Source organism: Haemorhous mexicanus, chromosome 5 (genome assembly GCF_027477595.1).
Source record: "Haemorhous mexicanus isolate bHaeMex1 chromosome 5, bHaeMex1.pri, whole genome shotgun sequence".
NCBI classification, from domain to species: domain Eukaryota; kingdom Metazoa; phylum Chordata; class Aves; order Passeriformes; family Fringillidae; genus Haemorhous; species Haemorhous mexicanus.
In genome coordinates, this window is record NC_082345.1 from 25,258,291 (window position 1) to 25,278,291 (window position 20,001).

At 47.2% G+C, this 20,001-nt stretch overlaps 1 protein-coding gene across 1 annotated transcript; it reads right to left on the reverse strand.

Moving 5' to 3' along the window:
- Positions 1–492: 492 nt before the first annotated feature.
- On the reverse strand, positions 493–16,131 carry IL2RB (interleukin 2 receptor subunit beta). Its single transcript, XM_059846362.1, has 10 exons — positions 15,843–16,131; positions 14,477–14,574; positions 14,024–14,150; positions 12,441–12,555; positions 11,153–11,264; positions 10,476–10,624; positions 9,867–10,044; positions 7,982–8,078; positions 6,098–6,182; positions 493–4,750 (listed from the first exon to the last, which is right to left on the reverse strand). Exons 2-10 carry the CDS (start codon positions 14,556–14,558, stop codon positions 3,923–3,925), a joined length of 1,773 nt encoding a protein of 590 aa, XP_059702345.1. The 5' UTR covers positions 14,559–14,574; positions 15,843–16,131; the 3' UTR covers positions 493–3,922.
- Positions 16,132–20,001: the final 3,870 nt, after the last annotated feature.

Genomic DNA, 20,001 nt, shown 5'->3' on the forward strand with positions numbered 1-20,001 from the left:
TCCAAAGGGCTCTTGGGAACCCAGCAGCAAAAGGTCCCCAAATCACTGAGGTGTAATGACTCTGGCACTCACAACCCGCGTTGCTCACACACAGGACCACATGATCTCGTCTTCCTGGAAGAAAGGTCCGGTTATCGCCAGATCTGGCGCTGAGCACTTCCTGCCGCGGTGTGTCACACATCACACCCAGCATGGCTGCGAGAGCTGCGCCGACAGCTTGCCAGCTCCAAAGCTGTCAACATTTTCACTAAAAGCAAGGGGGTGGGGGGGGGGGGGGTGTGAAAAAATACTGAGCCAGCAGGATAGTCCTCAGGAACTTGCCACAGGATCACCTCTAACTCTGCTGTCTTTTTTAGGTGTCTGAGTCCCTTGGGGCAGGGAATAGGAAGGAGAGCTAAAGGTATATTTGTCCGAGCAAAACTTACCTAGTTGCCTGTTTAGAAAAGTTGTTAATCATTTCCCCTCACCCAAAGGACAGAAAAACACTGTAGATTACTTAATATTTTCTTTATTTACAAAAAAGCTAATCTGGATTTTTGTACTCATCTTAGCAGCAAGATATACTCAGTAAGAGTACGGATATATAGTTTGGTCCTGCAGAGAGAAAATTAGAAAGGAGAAAGTCCAGCTAGAACTCAATCTAGCTACTGTTATCAAAAATATCAAATACATTAATAACAAAAAGAGGATCAAGGAGAAGCTCCATCCTTTATTTGTCTTGGCAGGGGAATATTGTCATTAAGGATGAGGCTGAGCTTAATGCCTTCTTTGCCTCAGTCTCTAACAGAAAGACCAGATGTCCCCAGGGTACCCACCCCCCTGAGCTAAAATACAAAGACAGGGAGCAGAATAAACCCCCTATAATCCAGGAGGAAGTAGTTAGTGACCAGCTGTGCCACTTAGACACTCCCATATTTTTTGGGCTGGATGGGATCCACCCAAGGGCACTGAGAAAACTGGCAGAAGAGCTCGCTAAGCCACTTTCCATCATCTATCAGCAGTCCTGGCTAGCCAGAGAGGTCCCAGGTGACTGGAGGTTAGCCAGTGTGATATCCATCTTCAAAAAGGGCTGGAAGGAAGTTCTGAGAACTACAGGCCCACCAACCTGATCTTCGTGCCACAGAAGATCATGGCACAGGTCACCTTGAGTGCCATCACATGGCAGGTGCAGAACAACAAAGGGATCAAGCCCAGCCAGCATGGGTTTAGGAAAAGCTTGTCCTGCTTGACCAGCCTGTTCTCCTTCTATGACAGGGTGAACTTTGCTTAGCAGAAGAGGGAAAGGCTGTGGATGGTGTCTACCTAATCTTTAGTGAAACCTTTTACACTATCTTACCACAGCATTGTCCTGGAGAAACTGGCAGCCCATGGCATGGATGTGTGTACTCTTTGCTGGGTAAAACACTGGCTGCATGGACAAACCCAGAGTTGTGGTGATTGGAGTTAAATCCACTTGGCAGCCAGTGGTGTTCCACAAGGCTTAGTATAGGGGCCAGATGTTTAACTTCTGTTGAAAATCTAGGGAAGGGGATCGAGGACTCCCCTTTATTCAGTTTGCAGATGACACCGAGCTGGGGAGAAGTGTTGATCTGTTGCAGGGTAGGAAGGCTCTGCAGAAGGGTCTGGACAGGCTGGATTGATGAGCCAAGACCAATGGTATGAGGTTCAACAAGGTACCAGGTCCTGTTAGCAACAGGGTGGCAACAGCACCATGCAGTGCTGCAGACTGGGGGAAGAGTGGCTGCAAAGCTGCCCAGTGGGAGAGGACCTGGGGGTGCTGGTTGAACACGAGCCAGGTGTGCCCAGGGGGCCAAGAATGCTGATGACATCCTGGCTTGTACCAGGAATGGTGTGGCCAGCAGGGCCAGGAAAGGGATCATCCCCCTGTACAGAGGCCACACCTCAGATCCTGTGTTCAGTTTTGGGATGCTCAACACAGGAAGGACGTTGAGGTGCTGGAGCATGTCCAGAGAAAGGCAATGGAGATGGTGAAGGGTCTGGAACACAAGCTGAGGGATTGGTGGGTCTGTTTAGCCTGCAGAAAAGAAGGTTCAAGGGTAATTTTATTGCTCTCTACAACTCTCTGAGAGAAAGTTGTGGTAAGGTAGAGGTCAGTCTCTTCTTCCAGATAACAAGTGATAGATCAAGAGGAAAATACTTCAAATTGCACCAGGGGAAGTTCAAGTTGGATATCAGGAAAAATTTCTCCACTGAAAGAGTGGTTAAACATTGGAATAGGCTCTCCAGGAAAGTGGTGGAGTCACCATCTTTGGAAGTGTTCGGAAAACAAGTAGATGTGGCACTTTGCAGTATAGTTTAGTGGGCATGGTAGTATTCAGTCAAAATTTGGACTAGATAATCTTGAAGGTCTTTTCCAACCTTAATGATTCTAAGAAGGAAAATAGAAAAGCTTAAGAAAGTCTACATGGAGACAGTGCAGCTTGGATCCTTGGCCCATGTAAGATAGCAAACTGCCAATCAGAGGCAAGGGAGTCAGTGTCTCTGGGAGGATTTTCAAAGTCCATCTGGGAAGATTCTCAAAGTACAGGAAACAGCTGGGAAAGCCTTGTACTTCCCTATCTGGGAAGCTGTGTCTCCTGTTTTCTCCTGGACACAATGGAGCAGTCTGTGTCTTGAGACAGATGGTGAAGGAACTGATGAGAGGAGAGGAATAGTTCCCCAAGCCCTCCCAGCAACAAGTAGGCCCAACTCCTCTGAACAGCCCTTTTTAGGTGAAAAATACGGCAAGAAAATGGACAGATGGTACAAATGGTGAATGCAGGGATCTTCCTTTGCCTTACCCATTTTCTTCTGTGGCTTTTTCTAAGCCAGATCAGGGCATGTAGAGGAAGAAGAAAAACGAAGTCTGTGCTATCCCTATTCTTTGCAAATGGATTGAGGTTTTCTTTTCAGTAAAGGTACTGATTCGTGGGTTAGTTTTCTGGGCTTATTCACCACATCTTTGCTGCTAATTAAGCAATGGTTTCCCTTCAGCAGTGGAAGGAATGGGCAGCACTGCTGTGATGTTTCCACTTATACAGGATGTGGGATGAACTATTCTGCAATCAGCTTATCATAGTCAAATAACTGTAGTTTGCCAGCAGGGCAGAAAGGCTTTCGATTTCATGAAAAATATTGTAGCAAGAATGGGAAATTGTGTGAGTTCTTTTTACTGCCACCATCAGAGCTGGAGGAAAGAAAGAGAGGGAGGGGATTTCCCCAGTATTTTTAACTCAATAATGGGGATTTCTTTTTTGTGCTGCACTGCTTAGACAGCTGGTGCATTTGTGGCTCTGAGCCAACCTTAGAGACTCCAAGGTCTAGACTCTAAAGTGTAAAGCTGGACCAAGTAGCTTAGAATGTAATCTCTGATTAAAACTTAAAGGAGGACATCATAGAAAAAAATCACACCTTTGGTCAGTCAGGAGGAGATGTCTTCATCCGTTTCATCATCAACCCCAGCACTGACTGGCAGTGCTATTGGTCCCTGTATAAAATCTAACATCCACATCTTCAGGCATTTCTCTGTCCCACTAGAGGTTTTCAGGCCAGTATGAGGCAAACTGATCATATGCCTGCTCAGCCTCAAAGCTGAGTGATATTTCACATCAAAATGCAGAGCATGGAAATGCTGGCACAGTCTCCTACCAGGAGCTGGGAAGGGAAAAATGAATTGGTGAGGTTTGGAGTGTCACTTGAGAAGTGTGAGGAGTTTCTATGCCATCGGAGCCAGCACTAACAGAAAAACAGATTTGCTTGTGAAGGTAAGACCTCGTTGGGCTGTGTTCTCCAGCCTTGTTAGTGAGCAGTCCCAATGGGATTGATGCTGAAGTTACATTCATGTCCTGAGGAGAGAAACTGTCCATCCAGCCTTCCCTGCAGAGGTGGCCTTTCCCACCTGTGGGTCTCCTCCAGGCAGATCCTAGACAGAACAATGGCTGTACTGGCTTTGGAGGTCCCTCAGAGAAAGGTAGGCACCAGTGTTTGGGACCTGGCTGGAGAAGGCTGTTTTGCATGGCTCCTCATCCTGTCTTTGCGTTGGAGGTGGAGACTGGGAGAAGGAATAGGCAGCATTTGCTGCTGGTGTGCAGGGGTCAGCTGGAGGCCCCCCCTTCCCACTGCCCTCCGTTACACTGACAGTGTCGTTGTCCTGCAGCTCCAGTGGGTCAGGAAAGTCAGTCTCCAGCTGGCACATGGCCTCAGGTGGTTGTGAAACTGCTTTGTCCAGCACCTTCTCATCCTGTTCCAGAAGCGGTGTTGGTGAAGTGCCTTCCCTCGACTGGAGAGCCCCAGGAACAGCCATGGCCTGCTGGGCTTCACCTTCTGTCTCTTCCATGAAGGAGCTCTTTTGGGAGCCCTGGGCTGCCTCAATACAGTGAAAGAAGTTGTTGGGCAACACATTCATGTCCTCTGCCAGTGTGCAGAGGTCTGGAGAGGGGAGAGCCTGGTAACAGTCGCCATCCCTGCTGCCACTGCCCTCCTGGCTGAAAGGCTCATAGGTGAAGTAGACCTGACAGGGCTCGATCTCAAAGGAGTTGGAAAGGTGGAAGAAGAAGTAGCCTTGGTTGGTGAAGCAGCTGGATCCAGAGTGGACACTGGTTTCTATGGGAGGATCAGGAGTCAGGGCTCCCTTGGAAAGTAGAAACCGGGATTCCTGGTCATTCTTCTGCATCACCTCGAGCATGGAGATCTCTGGGATTGTGCTGTTCACACAGTAGGAAGATGTGGAGAATGGGGAGGAGAGCCATTTCTGGTGGGGAAGAAACACAAGAGAGAGAGAGACTGTGACTACCAAAGTAGAGCACTCAGAGAGGAAACAAAGGTTTCATCTACTGACTGGCCACAGCAATCAAGTGACCTCTTTTCTGTCCAAGCAAGGGTTACCAGAGATGGTGGGGAGGGAAATTCCCCTTCATGATGTCTCATCTGCAGGATTTTCAGAGAGTATGTCATTCTGTCATATTAAAATTAAGAATGGATCTTGACAGCCTATGTTTTGAGACTTCTGAAGCAGGGAATTTAAGATGGAGAATTAAAATGAAACAAAAGGAATAAAAAAGGTAGGAAAACCCCTTACAAGACTATAAGATGAAGTGAAGCATGAAAAACAGTATTGAGGTGCATCTCATGTAATCTATTCCTAGGTGCTAAACAGCTTCTGATATATCCACATGGCCATATGCAGATTTCTTGTCTAAAGTGCTCTTCCAGGCCCCTTGTGCCTAATTTTCATAGTCATCATCAGCAACATCCTTCAGTGCATCATTATCCTTAAAAATAAACTGGTTTCAATAACACCCAAATCTATTGCCTTTATGGCTTGTAAAGCAAATTTTTCAAGTTCTTTCTGCACTGATCATGTCTTGAGTGCCTTCTGCACAACCCTGTCCCCTACTCTGTACTCTTTCCCTGTAGTTTAGGCTTTCTAAGTCTTTTTACACCTTGGCTTTTCCAAAGCTTTGCTGTTTCTGAACCCTCTGCAGTTTGTTTCCGTCCTTCTTAAAGCAAGATGCCCCTTGGGATCACTTCCCACGTCTTGCATCTGACTCTCCCTTTCATGCGGCACAGAATGGTAATTGTCTCCTTGCAGCTGCCCATACTCACAGAGAGCCTAGGGGAGGGGAATAGTGGAGTGGGAAAAGAAGGGAAACAGACAAGAATGCAAGGAATAGCTAAGTGCTATCCAGTGTGATGGCGATTCACAACAGGAGCAGAGGAGAAGCTCACAGCAGGAAATCTGGGGAAGAGCTGGGCAGCCTAAGGCAAGTAGGGAGGCACTGAGCTGGGAGGGAGGGGGATCTTGAGAGGCCAAGCTCCCTCCTGCAGGTCCCTTTCTGTCTCTCAGGCTGCTGATTGTGGGAGCAGGATGCTGTGCTTTGTGTGGTTTGCCATTTCTTTGTTCTGTAGTTAGAGATGCCTCGGCTGAGTGTCAGGTTTTAGAAGGTCAGAAAATAGAACTTGAGCAGAGAACCCAGCAGCTGGTGCTACTGGTGCATGTATCATGTGTGCATGGGTAGGTCTATCTGTCCTGGGCATGTGCAGCTGGGTGCTCCTTTCCCTCATTTCTCCCCCTGTGGTTCCATCCTCAGCCCCATACCTGAATGTCACCTCCATGAACCGAAACAAGTGGGGGAAAAAACTTCTCAGGGTCTGGGATGTGAATCTTCAGGATCTTCTTAAACCTTGAGGAGAGATAATGAGAAGGACAAATGAAGCAGGGCCTGGTCCTGATCACTGTCACTGTGGTGGGGGCAAAGGAGTGCCCTGCAATTCACAGGTACTGCCCTGGCATGGGGGAAGAGGTAAAGTTGAGCCTGAGGGCTGTCCTTCCTCTTGAGTGGTCTGAGAGGCACCACTGAGCCACAAGATGTATAGAGGTGAGGCAGATAAACCTGGCACTGGAAAATACATTTCCCCCAGCCTTTTCCCTGGGGAAGGACAACCCCTGGTTTTACTGGTTTCTTCCCTGCCTTGTCTGGTCACCTTAACCTCTCCACCTGCCCCCTTCAGCCCCCGTCCTGATGACAAGCTGAGCAGGCCTCCCTTGTTTCCAGGTTCCCACTGCTGTGAGCTGTTTGTTCTCTGTTTTGCTATCACCACAATGACTCAGGACCATGGGGCCTGAGCTGGGCCATCACTGGGAAAGCTTTGCCACAGCTCTCTTTCCTCCTAGCAGGATGCTGCATGGCATAGCTGGGGCACACTGGCTGTGCAAACCATCGGAGTGAGTGTGCCTTGCATTGTCCAGAGGCCTCTCCTTCCCTGGAACCAGCGTGTTGTCATCCTGAAGCAACATGGAATGATCTAATCTGCGTCTCAGAGTGGCTGGATCATCTTGTCATCCTTTTGCTGAAGCTTTGCTGTAGGATGTTGTAAGGAAAAACCCTCCTGACCTCTGGAGGCAATCAGTGTACTCTCTGAAGTATCAGAGCTTGCTAGCTCTTGCATATAAACTACCTTACATCATTGCAGATGCTATTTTTATTCATGCATGTCTAATCCTTCCTTGCATCTTACCTCAGCATTATTCTGCACTCAATCCCCCTGGGTTAGTTATACTTTGTGGAGAAAGGAGGCCTTTTTAACTCCCTCTATGCTATACCTCTAGCACTTCCCCAGCTTTGTGTAGTGACTCAGGGTAAAACAGTGACCAGTGACTTTCTCAGTATCCATCTTCCTTCAGCATGGCTCTCTGTCTTTCCTTACAGAGAAACCATCCAGCCTCTGCTACCTCATTCCTGAGAATGTTTGTCCCTGCTCCCTGCCATGAATATCAGCACCCTGCTTCTTTACCCCTGACCTGAGATGAGAAATCTTGTGACTGTTTCTAGCCTTGTGCCAAGCTGAGACATCACTGTTCCTATTAGTGTGTTGAGTAACCTTGTGAGATACTTTCAGTTCTTAATAAATCAGTGTTTGGGTAGGAACACTGGCAAAGAAGCATCATACAGGTTTTATCAGTGTGTGAGGACTGCACAGACCAGGGAGAACAAGAATTGTGCTCCTCACTCAGGAGTTTTGCCTGCAGGCCCAATGTCATCTCATCCTGCCTGAGCTCCTGCTGGAATGTTTAAATGAGAAGGAAATGGTAACCAGGCTTGCCTGGTCCTTGCTACAGGGAGAGTTCCCAACCCAGTGACCTGCTTTTGAAGAGGCAATTTTGATGCATCCTTGCCAGGAAACACCACTCTAACCCCTGGGCAACAGATGTGCTGAGGCAGCTGTTTTAAATTTAGCCAGGGCATGGCACCAGGTCACAGGAGACTGGCACAATACGATGCTGGTGAAACCACATCATCTTGGGTGGTGTTATTTTTCCACAGGCAAATATCAGTCTCAGGGGGTTGGGCAATAAACCATAAATTGGTTGGCTTAAAGCCATCTCTATCCTGAGCAACACCAGGTGAAAAATAATCTGAGTTTTGAGAATACCCACAAGATACAGGAGTGGAACAGAGATGTAAATTTAATTCTCAATTACCATTTCAGGGCCCGTAAGTTAATGAGGAAGGCAGTCCCAATGATCACAAAGATGAAAGTGCTCACTATCAGGACTGGCAGGACTGGCTGGGATGTTCCTGCAGGATGAGAAAGAATGAGGAAACGGCTGTTAAAATCTAACCAGGATTCTGTAGGTAGAAGCTGCAGCCCTTTCATGGCTGTTCAAGGTGATCAAAGTGGGCCTTTGTTATAATTTTATATAATATTATAATATTATCTAGAATTTTAATATACAGGTCAGTATATGTGAGTACTGCTGTGTTGTGTAGGATGCCTTTGAGCTGATATGGGTTTCAGAGTCTAAGCATTGCTTAACAGATAATTTGTGCTGAACAAACAAAGTTTGAACTCCCTGGTCATAACAGCACCACAGCTAGGGGTGGCCACAGATGAGGTGGCACAATCTGCTAGCTGAGGTGTCCACCAACCTGTTTCATTGCCAAGGAAAGCAGGGACTCCTAAAACCAGCTAAAGTGGGGTTGGAGGCTTGAAACAGCCTAATGGTCAGTGGGGGAGAGGGAGTCATGGGGTTCACAGCTCTCTGAGAAGGCAAAAGGATAAGAATAGAGAAGGTTAGGGATCAAGGGACTGGCTTCTTTCTTTGGAGAGGTGTAGGGAAACGTTAGGAGGTTAGGAAGGTTACAACTTTACACCATATTTTAGTACTTGGATTGTAGGGTTAGGACAAAGAGACTGGCCTCCCACGTTGCCAGGGCTGCCAGCACTCCTCAGGCTTGTTTGGCATCATCTCAAACATTCCTTAATCTGTCTCTTTCACACATATCTCCCCAGTGCACCTTTGTTTGGTCTTGCTATTCTGTGCCTGTTTCCTCTGCCTGCCCCTCATCTTCTCCCACCCCTCGTGTCCCTTGGCCTGGTCATGCAGAGAATCTCTGGAGCACTTAGGAGAGAACAGAGAAAAATAAAAGACTGAGGGGACATTTTTAGCACATTCTTTCTTTCCCTGTCCTTGAGATGCTACTCAGATCACTTTGTCTCCTCTGCCTCTAGTACCCTGGTTATCTTTGGGTCTTGGTTGCTATGACAACTGGTTGCGGCTGTATCCTATTCACTGACATCACACACTGTCAAAATTTGATCGCCACAGCAACACAGTGCCCTTTCTAAACATAGCTCCTCTGTTTATACCGAGACGAGGAACAACAGGGAGGGGTTGAGCAGAGGCAGGATGGGGGCAACGTGAGAAGGAATAACCTCTACCTGCTTATTTTTTGGAAAAAAAATGACAGAGGCCATAGCCACCGACTCATGGAAGGGCACTATCTTCCAAGGCTGGAAGTTCATACAGTGACTGATGCAAATCTCAGCACACCTTTTTTGAAAGAGTCTTATCGTGCATGTAAGCCAGTAAGTCTCTCCCAGTTTCCATGAGACTTTGCTTCCCAAGCTCGGGTGTTCCTCAGCTCAGGAGCTGAGAGCTGTTTCACTGCATTTCACTGATCAATACCTCCACTAAACTGGGCCATTTTAGGAAGCTGGGAGAATGTTCCCAGGTAACATTAGCATCTGGGAAAACGCCAGTCTTGGCCACTGCTTCTGCTGGTTAGATATCTGGCCTTACTGCTCTGGGGAAGCAGTCCCTGATTTATACCTTGTGCATTTTGCCTGGCTTCTGGAAGTCAGAGGGGTTTTGCCAGGGTCAGGGGGTCTTTGCCCTTAAGCTGTGGTGCTGAAATGATCTCACCTAACTGATCAGGAAGGACAGTTTTCAACCTTTCTGTTACTCTTTGGTCAACACAGCTCTCCCTACACAACTTCCTTCAGCTTCTCACCCTGTTTTGGCCATTCTACCTTGTTTGCCCTGAGTCCCCATTTTCCCCTTGAGGTCAGACTACCAGACTTACCCTTATGGTCAGCGTGTGTCCTCCACAGGACTGGCTTGCTCCAGTCACTCCACGTGCCTTTGTATGTGCTCCTCGCACTTGGCCTTGCACGGACAGCTGCCTCATATTTAGAGTTGGGTGAGAGTCTCTCAAAATTTGCCCACATCTGGTCCTGTTCAATGGGCAAGTTTGCAGCCTCCTGGGAGTAGGGCAAATTTAGAACATTGTCAACACCCTGGTTTACAGCCTCACATACCCATCTTCTCCAAAACCCTCAGAGAAGATTTGTCTCAAGTCCTTACACCTTGTGCACGTCTTGTTCACCCTGAAGGAAAATTTTTCTTTGCTTTGCTTTTCCCCTACCTTTCAGGTCTGTCCTGGAACTGTCTGAATTTTTTTGTGACAATGCTAAGTAAAATAGGATCCCCATCTGCCTCCTTGTCATCACCAAACACTGGCAGTAGGTGACACAGATAAAAGGGCAGGGGCTGTCATCCTCCCTCCAGCTTCACCAAAACTGCTTACATCCTGAGAGGAGGCCCAGGAGCAAGTCCTGGGGTACATAAACAGGACCAGGATTCATTCAGGACTCACATGATAACATGTCCCAGCTTCCCCCCCTGCACTCACCTCCCAGGACTGGCTCACGTGTCGGTACCGCACTTGGTACTCCCGCATCCCATCCAAATAGTGAGAGGAAATATTCAAGCTCCATGTTAGGTTGGAGGTGTTTTCAGTTATGTTAACCAGCTGAAGGTCTCCTGGAGGCCTCAGCTTTACTGGAAAGAGAGAAGAAGCCGGGCTGATGTCCCCATACTCTGTCCATAACAGGACTGCACACCAAGCCCCTCAGCAGCAAGACATCTCCTTGAGACAGGTAAGCTCATTCAGCCAGGAAAACAATGTCCCAAGCAGATGTTTTTCTTCTGGATTAGTGAGCTGAATCCTTTCAGCAAAGACTGAAACATGCCAAAGCTGTCTTAAAGAAGGGTGGAAGCACATAACTAGAGGGGGGCAGAGGATGAGCAGCAAGACTATCCTGCAGCACACATTTTTCATGAGGGCAGCTGAACTATCATTGCTTGTTTGAAGCCAGATATGGGACAGGACAGGAAGTGGCTGGCATGGCACTGCATGACAGAGGAGCAAGTGGCAGGAGTCAACATTGCACTCATTGTAGCAGGGGACAAGCAACAGACAAAGGCCTAAAATCAGCTGTGGGTGTTGCATAGGAATAGATGAGGAAGGAAAATTAGCTATCCTCTCATGGGGAAGCTTCAGAGACCAGAAAGCAGATGAGTACTCACTATTTGCAAATGGATTGAAGTTTTTTATTTGCTCAGGTATTTTGGTTTTATTCTCTCCAGCGTGGCAATGGACAGACAAGTTAAGACGGTCTGAAATGGTGAAGCACTGATTCTGCAAGGAGAATTATCCATTAGTGACAAGGAAACCTCGTGAATAAGCACTCAAATTTCTAAGCATTGCCTATGCATATGATAATCAGGCATACTTGACAATAAATATGGAAGGTGTTTGTGGCAGAAGGGCATAAATCTCTGTGGTGAGTGAGGAACCAAAAATTTATATTTCATGTGGTTGGATTTTTTTTGTTTGTCTACTAGCAAGAAAGGCACAAAATATTGTGATATACCAGTTTCTTGGGATTCCTGTGTGTATGTGCTGACTAAGCAGGAGAAAAAGTTACTCTCTATGGGTGACATTTATTGAGAAATCTAATTTTTACCAGAACATTTTATGTTCCCTGGTAAGACTGAAACCGCATTAGTATTAAACTTGACACTTGCAATGCAGTGATACTGAAGGGCCACATACATCATACAGTACTGAATAAGCAACAGAGAAACTAGCTTGATTAGAAAGAAAAGATTTTGGAGCTATATACCAACCCTGCAATTTGTCTTTGCACATGATATGCAAATGCATGAAAGCTTGTCTGTCATTAGAACTGGTTGCGACTTTACCAATAAAAACATTAGCTCAAATTTGGGTGGGTGTTTTCTGAAAACATGGGAACTGCAGTGGCACTGGATGTGACTGAAGGAAGCACATAATGGATCCAAAATAAGACTGATTTAAAAAAAGAATAATAGTTAGAAGATTTGCATCATCATTAGCTCCAATGATGTGTTGCTGTTACATCTTGCATTAGACACATCTACCCACACTTCACAGTAGCTAATGACCTGGAAAGGGGCGTTGATAATTTCTAGAAAAAAGAGATCACAAGGTGACCTCAGAGCTGGTGGTGATGCCCATCCTTCCTCAGAGGAAGGGATTAAGGTCAAACACAGTCAACTGAGACATGGGACACTGCATATGGTCTGTCTGTCCTGCAGCTCTTCTGCATGTGTCAGCACGGCTCACAATGAAGCCAATCCCTCCTGCAGGGGAACCCACAGGAGGCATGTATATCAACAACACACAGCACCAAGCCCCATCCAAGATCCAGACTCAGGGATCAGGTCTGGGCTTTTTATACTACCCCTGGCTGTTGCACTGCTTATATGCCCAAAATGCATATATAAATCCTTTCTCCTTTGTTAGCCAGGACGTTCCAGATGAATTACTCACATTAACATTTTGGTTGAAGGTTTTGATGCATCTCCTCAGTCCTGTCATATGCTCTGCCTTGGGTAATTTGCAGTGCTTCCTGCGTTTTTCAGGTGAGGGATATAACTCCAGTGAGCTGGAAAGTTACAGCTTTGTAGTTAGTCAAATATTATGTAACACTAAAGGGCTTTCAAAGCATTTTACATCCTACTGTATTTGCTGAACAGGTTACAGCAAAGATTTAATCCTACTTTCTCTCCCCATTGTATCACTCAGACAAATTTTATGTGCTGGCACATGAAAGCCAATGCACCTCAGTTATTCCAGGGCAGAGATAACAGCAGATTTCCAGTTTCAAAGATTTCACAAAATCCTCTTCCTATCTTCTCTGCTTCCTGTTAATATCAAAGGGCATACGGAGCCCAAACACACCTACAGCAACACAGCCCTGGAAGACAGGTGCCTGTTTCAGCCCCTCTAGGATTTTCAGGTCTCCTTCCAGACACTGACAGTCCTGTAGGATCTCAGATACTCAGTGACATGTGCCTTCTGAGCCAGGTCACATCTCAGTCAGCCAGGACAGTAGATCACAAGAGGCAGCACTACACCGAAACCTCTCCTCTGCCCTGACAAGAGAGCCCCAGCTGAGCTCTGGCATGGGGTGTGGTAGGGTGGAGAACATCTCTGGGGCTGCAGCTGGGGCAGGGTCTGACGGAGGTGCCTCTTCAGCTCTAAGGTCAGATCAGGCCTGGGACTTGACTGACAGTGGGGAGGGTTTTCTTCCTAGAGCCCCAGCCAAGGAATGGCTCAGTTCCACATCCAGCCCCAGTTCCAGCCCCAGTCTCTGATTCACACCCATGGAGCTACATCAGTGTTTTAGCTTTCTTGGGCCATGCACCAGCCCCAAGATATATTTGTCAATCTAACCCAATTGGAGGTGTCTCTATGACAGGGACAAGTAACCCACCCAATGACAGAATCACACTGAGCCTGTCCTTATGCCCAGGGCAGTCCTGGGCTTGGCTGGTGAGCCTCTTGGCTGCAGATGTCCTATTTGGAGATGACAGAGACTCAGTTAGCCCCCACTGCAGTACGGGCTAAACACCTCCCCTCTGCTGGGAGGCATATGGGAGAGGAAAACAGCATGAACTGGAAGAGATGAAAGAGCCAGGGGAGAGAAAGGAGAACAGTATTTTTCTTCATTCATTATTACTCAAGGTGCAACATCTCAGCTCCTCCTGGCAATCGACAAATGACCGCTGTATAACTTCAGTTCCACCCTTCGCCAGCCCCATCTCTATACATCCTCATTTTCCATTGAAAATGCCTTTCAGTCCCAAGGGTGTCTGCCAAGGAAGAGGGATTTTTTGAAAAGTGAAGTTCAGATAGAGCCATGGACCTGGAAGATGGGTTGTGCTAGACAGTTTAGGACTGTCAGATGGCAAAAAGTGAGCAGTGGCTGCCAGCATCTCAGCCCACATGAAGATAGAGACAGAGTTCAAGACAAAACACCTCAGCTCCCTCCACTACACCTGGCCTGGGAAGGGGAAGCCTACATTTTTGTAAAGTGGCATTGTTTTCCCTCAGTCTCTCCAGTCACCCACCTGTCACAAAAGCCTTTCTTTGATAAAATCTCCAGCTGGCATGGTGCTTCAGCCAGGTCCCTGCCCGGGTCCCAGTCGCAGAAGAGAGCTGCCCGTGAGTCATACCAACAAGTGAGGCTGGGGGCACCTGCCAGCAGAGAAGAGACAGACAGCAATGTGGCTCAATTAGCAACGATGCTTGGTGTTAATCATCACCCCGGACAATGCTGCCCCATCCCAAACTACTGACTGAATCCTCTGCTGGACAAGCCCAAGTAAGAAAGGCAGTGCCACTCATTTCTCTATATCTTTCTAGGCTGATGTGCTCATCAGAGACCTGTAATATTGCAACCTCCTCTGGCTGTTCATTACAACACAAACATTGCACAGCAGCATGCGTGGCACACACACTGCCCTGGCTGACTGCCCTCCCCATTCACCCAGCTGGCACAGGTCAAATGAATCGCTTCTTACCTTGTGCTGAGTCTGATGACCATGAGGGAGGCATGAGGCTGAACAGGCAGAGGTGAGACAGAAGCAGCAATGAAGGCTTCATCAGTACTGGTGACACACTGAAAGAGAGAAGACACCCCCACAACACAGCTCAGCAGTGGAGCTTAGGAAGATGTCGAGATGTCATCTCAGAAGCGGCATCCACTGTCCTAGGATGCAGTGCCAGTCTTCCAGGTTCAGAAACTCATGTCCCTTCCACTCTGGAGTCTGCACTTTTCCCTCAGCACCTCACTGTTCTCCTGCCTTGAGGTCTCTGCTCAGTGGTGAGGCTGTTCACAGGGCAGCACAGAGGCTGTTTGCAGGAATCATGTCTTCTGAAAGCACATGAGTGAGCACACAGCAGTCCGTGTGCGCTGTCTCAGGCTGCTTGCTGACTCAGGTAGAGAGTGCTGCCTCGGCTGTGCACAGCTTGTGCTTTGAAGAGCTTCTTTTTTTGGTAAACCCTAGGGCTGAAATAACTAGGTGCTTGCTGAGTAAGAGGGTCCCTGGATGCAATGACAGAAGTTAGTTGCAGAGCTCATGGCTTAGGAGGCAGGTTTTGAATAGCATGTTTGGGACAGGTGGGGGAATCAGGGAGAAGAAAGTGTTTACCACGTTCTAGAAAGTCAAGGCTTTACCATATCAAAAAATATTACATAGTAGTGCACAAACTACGCATCATCCCCTCCAAGCAGACCCTTGCTCTGCCTTGGAAGTTAATGATTTTAGGCGTATCAGAAAATTTGGGCTTTGTAATCAGGAAACTCAGCAGCAGCCCTTGTCCAGCCCAGGCACCCAGGGAGCCTCCTTGTCTTACAAAGCCTATGCAGTCGTGTTCCATATTAGACAGACTGGCCTTACAGTCCTCTCTCTCCAAACCTCTCTCTCTCCTCATCCACCCGGACTACCGGACCTTGAGATCAGCCTTTGCCCACAGGAGAAGGAGCTGCCCTTACCTCTCACCAACCCTGGAGCTCAGGCAGACCTGAGGAAAACAAGACGGAAGCCCCACTGGACCTTGCCGGGACTGCCAGAGGGGTGTGAAGAGAGGGTTTATAAAGGGCCAGCATGAGCTTAATACCAATTCCCCTTGTGATAAAAGATTAGGTTCAGAGGAAGAAAACATGGTGACAACACATCAGCAGACAGGGGAGAGAAAGAGAGAAAGCGGGCAGCATGGTTGTGAGATGCGAGGTATGATTTGAAAGGATTGCAGAGAGACAGAGAAATAGATATGTTCTCAGCCCTTCCCAACGGCAAGGTGCAGTTTGTCAGATTGAAACTCCTTCAAAGATGCTTTCAGATCAGCCACCCCCATGTGAGAGAGAGCTGGCATTACCCCCTTTACCTTCCAGCTCCGGGCACTGAGCAGTCCTGACGAAGGGAGTCCCTGGGGTCGTGAGGCTGGACGGCAGCAGGTGCTGAATGTCAAACAGTGAGGGGAAGGGTGAGGGGGAAGAGGGAGAGTGATGAAGGCAGATATCCTGGCTCAGTGCATGTCCACAAGAGAAGTGGTGCCTTCAGCCCGGCAGTTCTGCTCCATAGCTGTTCCTCTCATATGTCTCTGCATGGTGTCTGTCTTCTCCCTCTCACCTGTGCACAGGAAGCTGCTGCTTGCCTGCCTTGTCAGACTGAGACAAGGCCCCAAAGTATCGAAAAGGCTAGTAAGGCCAAGAATAAAAAAAACAAAACCACATTCTACTTCCTGCTGATAAAGCAGTAAGTGCAGAAATGGGTTTAGAGGGGTCAGGTCTTAGCAATGCTCAGACATTTTGGGACCAGTTTCAAACCATTGCTGGCAGGCAAAAGAGAGCAAAAAGGACCTCTTGGGATATTGGCAACACCCATAGCTTCCTCTTTTAGACACCCAAATGGATCACTCATATTGCTCTCAGGGTCTACACAAGTTTACAGATCACTTTGAAACTGGGGGCAGGAGTCTGTCTACAGTAGAAATACCATGGACTACTTTGTGAAAAATAGCTGGAGTTGCTGACCTGAGCAACACCTGAATGAAACCAGACATGGGTGCCCCAGTTTTAGAGGATCCATGCTGGGTCACAGTGGGAGTAGAACCAGGTCAATGCTGAGTGTGAACAAGTTTGAGGCACACCCTCACACTTGCAGATGGTGTGACACCACAAGAACACCATCGCACTGCCTCCCTACCCGACCAAACACCCCAGTCACTCCACAGAAGGAAGAACCACCCCTCTCTGACCTCAGCCTTGCAGCTAGTCCAGCCAGGCAATACTGCCCTGCAGTAGCTGCAGTGCCTGTTTGGCATGGCTTGTCCATTCAACAGGCCAGAAAAAGATACAAAAAATATTTTCACCTTCTTTCAAAGCTTCCTCTGCCCTCACCTTTGCAGACAGATAGCCCTTTTCTTTGCCTTCACATCCCAAGCCAAGGCAGATGTACAAATGCAAATCCACAGCCTGGTGGTTGCTCAGTTCACAGATAGACACGGACCTGCAAACGTGTCCTCACACTCCTTTCTCTTTTCCATACAGAAATAGAATTCTCTGAAGTGCAGCACATCATGTTTCCTGTCTGCTCTGGGCTGCACAACGATGGCCACTCGTGTGAGGCCGCACGATGAGAGTCTCCTCTCACATGTACAGTGGTCACCACACTGCAGTCTGATGTCCTCAAACAACATCTGCAAGGACTACCTTTTCTTTAACACAGAAGCTGATGAACTGCGTGAAGCCCCTGGATTTGCTCAGATAACTTTTGCTAAATGCTAGTATGTTGGTTACAAAAAACAACCTATATAGAGTCCAAGTGTTAGACCAGTATAAAATAAAACACATGCAACTACAGTACTAGCTGCAGTGCTTGTCTATTTTTCTTAGGATGTATAAATATTCTACAATCACAACATCACTTGTACAATCACCACACTTGGTGCTCCTCATCTTTCCCTCTCAGAGCAGCTCAAGGCCCAAACTCAGGTTTGGCAAGAAGGTTTTGCTGACCAAAAGTTGCTAGAGGCTAATCTCAAGTCTCCAGGCAGTTCTTGTTTGAGGACTCTATAAACCTAGAGGATGGGACCCAGTATAACAACAAAGTGATCTTGGATTCAGGTAGTGGAAAAAGGGTGTAGGAGTAAGATGAGTTCTTAGTCACAGGAAGCCCAGCCCAGAGACTGGATCTCAGAAGATACTAGATCTCAAAAAGAAATACTGTTGGAGAAAAACAGAGTAGTTTGAAGGCAGAGCCATTTTGGAGAAGGCTGCAATAGTTAATTCTCACAGCCATTTCTGGGAAAGCATTGCAGTTGATCCAGAACCAAGCACTCACTTAGCCAGCAATAGTGGAGCAGCACCTCTTTCTTCACCACACACAACAAGGACCAGGAGTCTTGAGAGCTGTCATTTGAACGCATCTGAAAACTCTTGTTGGGCCCAGCTTGGGGAGGACAACTAGGGAATCAAAACCAGCCAGCCTCTGCTGAAGAGGAGCAGGGGAGAGGGTGGGCTGCTGTGTGCTCTCCTGCTCTGGAAACTGCTGGCTGTGTATGCTGCACCTTGGAGACTCCCATTGGGATGGAGATGTAATGGCATGGATCATCAGGCCACAGACCTTCTTTCCCAGGAACTCTGAAAATGAATGCAGCTTGCTCTGGCACAGAAATCCTCAGCTGAAGCAATGAAATTCTCTGTGAGTAAGTTATTGGAATCACCACCATTGCAGCTGAAATGGAACATTTATATTAACCATAATTTTTTTCTGTTTGTCCTTCATTCTAGAGAAACCTACACCTTCCTTAAGAGCAGAGATCACTTTGGGAAAGCAAATGCACATAGCACAGGTTTTTTATTATTCAGCTTACCAAGGAAAATAACTCCACTGATTCCCTTTTTTCCTTTTTTGTTTTTTTTTTTTTTAAATACATGCATAAAAATCATATGAGGTTGATTGTGCAGTATGGCACCCAAAATAGTGGAAGAAGAAAACTTTACATGTAGTCAGCCCCTATAGGGGATGGGTGGCTGATGCAGTTGGAAACAAGGATCTGTGTGATCAGCTGCCTCTCTGGAGGCTGTTTTTTTCTAGATCTGTTTCTCTATGATAGATTCTTGTGCAGATTTTCTGCCATCTAGTAAGGACTGATGTCACATTGAAGACTTTCCCATGGAGGGTCCCAATGGAAAACCAGCACTCCTCTATCGGGATTCCCTTGTTCAATAAGGGATATACCTCTTTGTCAAGGGCAACTGGAATTGACTGACTTTTCCAAAACTGTGAGGGGAGGGGGAATGACCCCATCATTCTGACAGCCAAACCTCAACCTGTGTGGAGACACAAACTTCCTCAGCATATTTTCCTTGGAAACACAGTTTAAAATGTATTGAAGCAACGACTGTGTGGCATAAATGAGAGGGTTTCCTCCAGAGACATGATAATGGTAATATGGCCAGACCCCACCTGGCACATGTAAATTATGCTTGCTGTCAGCACAGTTTTTGAACTTGATTGCCCAAGATGTTGTGCTACTGAGAACATGGCACTTTTTATCTCCTTCACACTGATATTGTTAGGAATTGCGCCATTCATAATGTGAGAAGCCAAACAAAACCACATTGTCAGCAACACATCTGAGGTGTCCTTGGCTTTACCTTCCTGTCCCCATAATGGTGGCTGAGATAGGTAAACTCTGCAGTCAGTGTTGTTGTTCAGTGTTAAAGTGGCAGGTAAAAGTGTGATGATGGAGGTTTGATTAAAGGTGTTGTTTCGTCCAGATTCGTTTCAGGGGCAGCATAAATTTTAAAAATACTCAAAACTGAGGCATATACTTATGCACAAGACTTTTTGCCCTCACTCTGCTTTCATTAGAGGAGTGCTGCTGAAAGTGCTCATTTTCAGTTGTGTGTCCACCGAGAGTCTCTGCAAAATGGCAAAGGTAAATGGGGGAACAGACACAGAAGAAGCGTGGAGGGCAAAAACATTGTGTGGTGTCAAATGACCCCACAATTCATCAGCTCATCACGTTGTTTAGGCTGGGGACACCCCTTCCCTTTGTTGATTCTCAGTGGGACCAGAGTGCCAGGCTAACTGGGATGCCTTGCAAACTGCCCAGCTCACTGGGGTGAGCTTGGTGGAGGGCTCAGCAGATCCATCTCAGTGTCCTGTCCCCATCGCCCTCTGGAGTGGAGCAGTGGAAAGGGCACAGAACCAGCAGGAGGTGAAGGCATGAGGGCAGAGATGCCCTGATGGCCACTAAAGTTCGCTTCCTGACAGGATACATAGTGAAGGTCTCTAGAAGCTCTGCAAGTTATTTCTGGTACTTTCCAAATAATGTTGTTTTAACTATAACCTTTGCATTGAATTTCCTGCCAATCATATGCGTGCGCTTCTCAAAACTACGCTGTTGTTCTACATCTGCAGTTATTTTCCCCTTAAACTGTGGTTCTACTCCGAAAAATGTCTATAAAAATGGCCTTGTGGGAAACCACTGCTCAGTGTAAAAGTGAGGTCTTTATTGAATTTGTTCACATTAC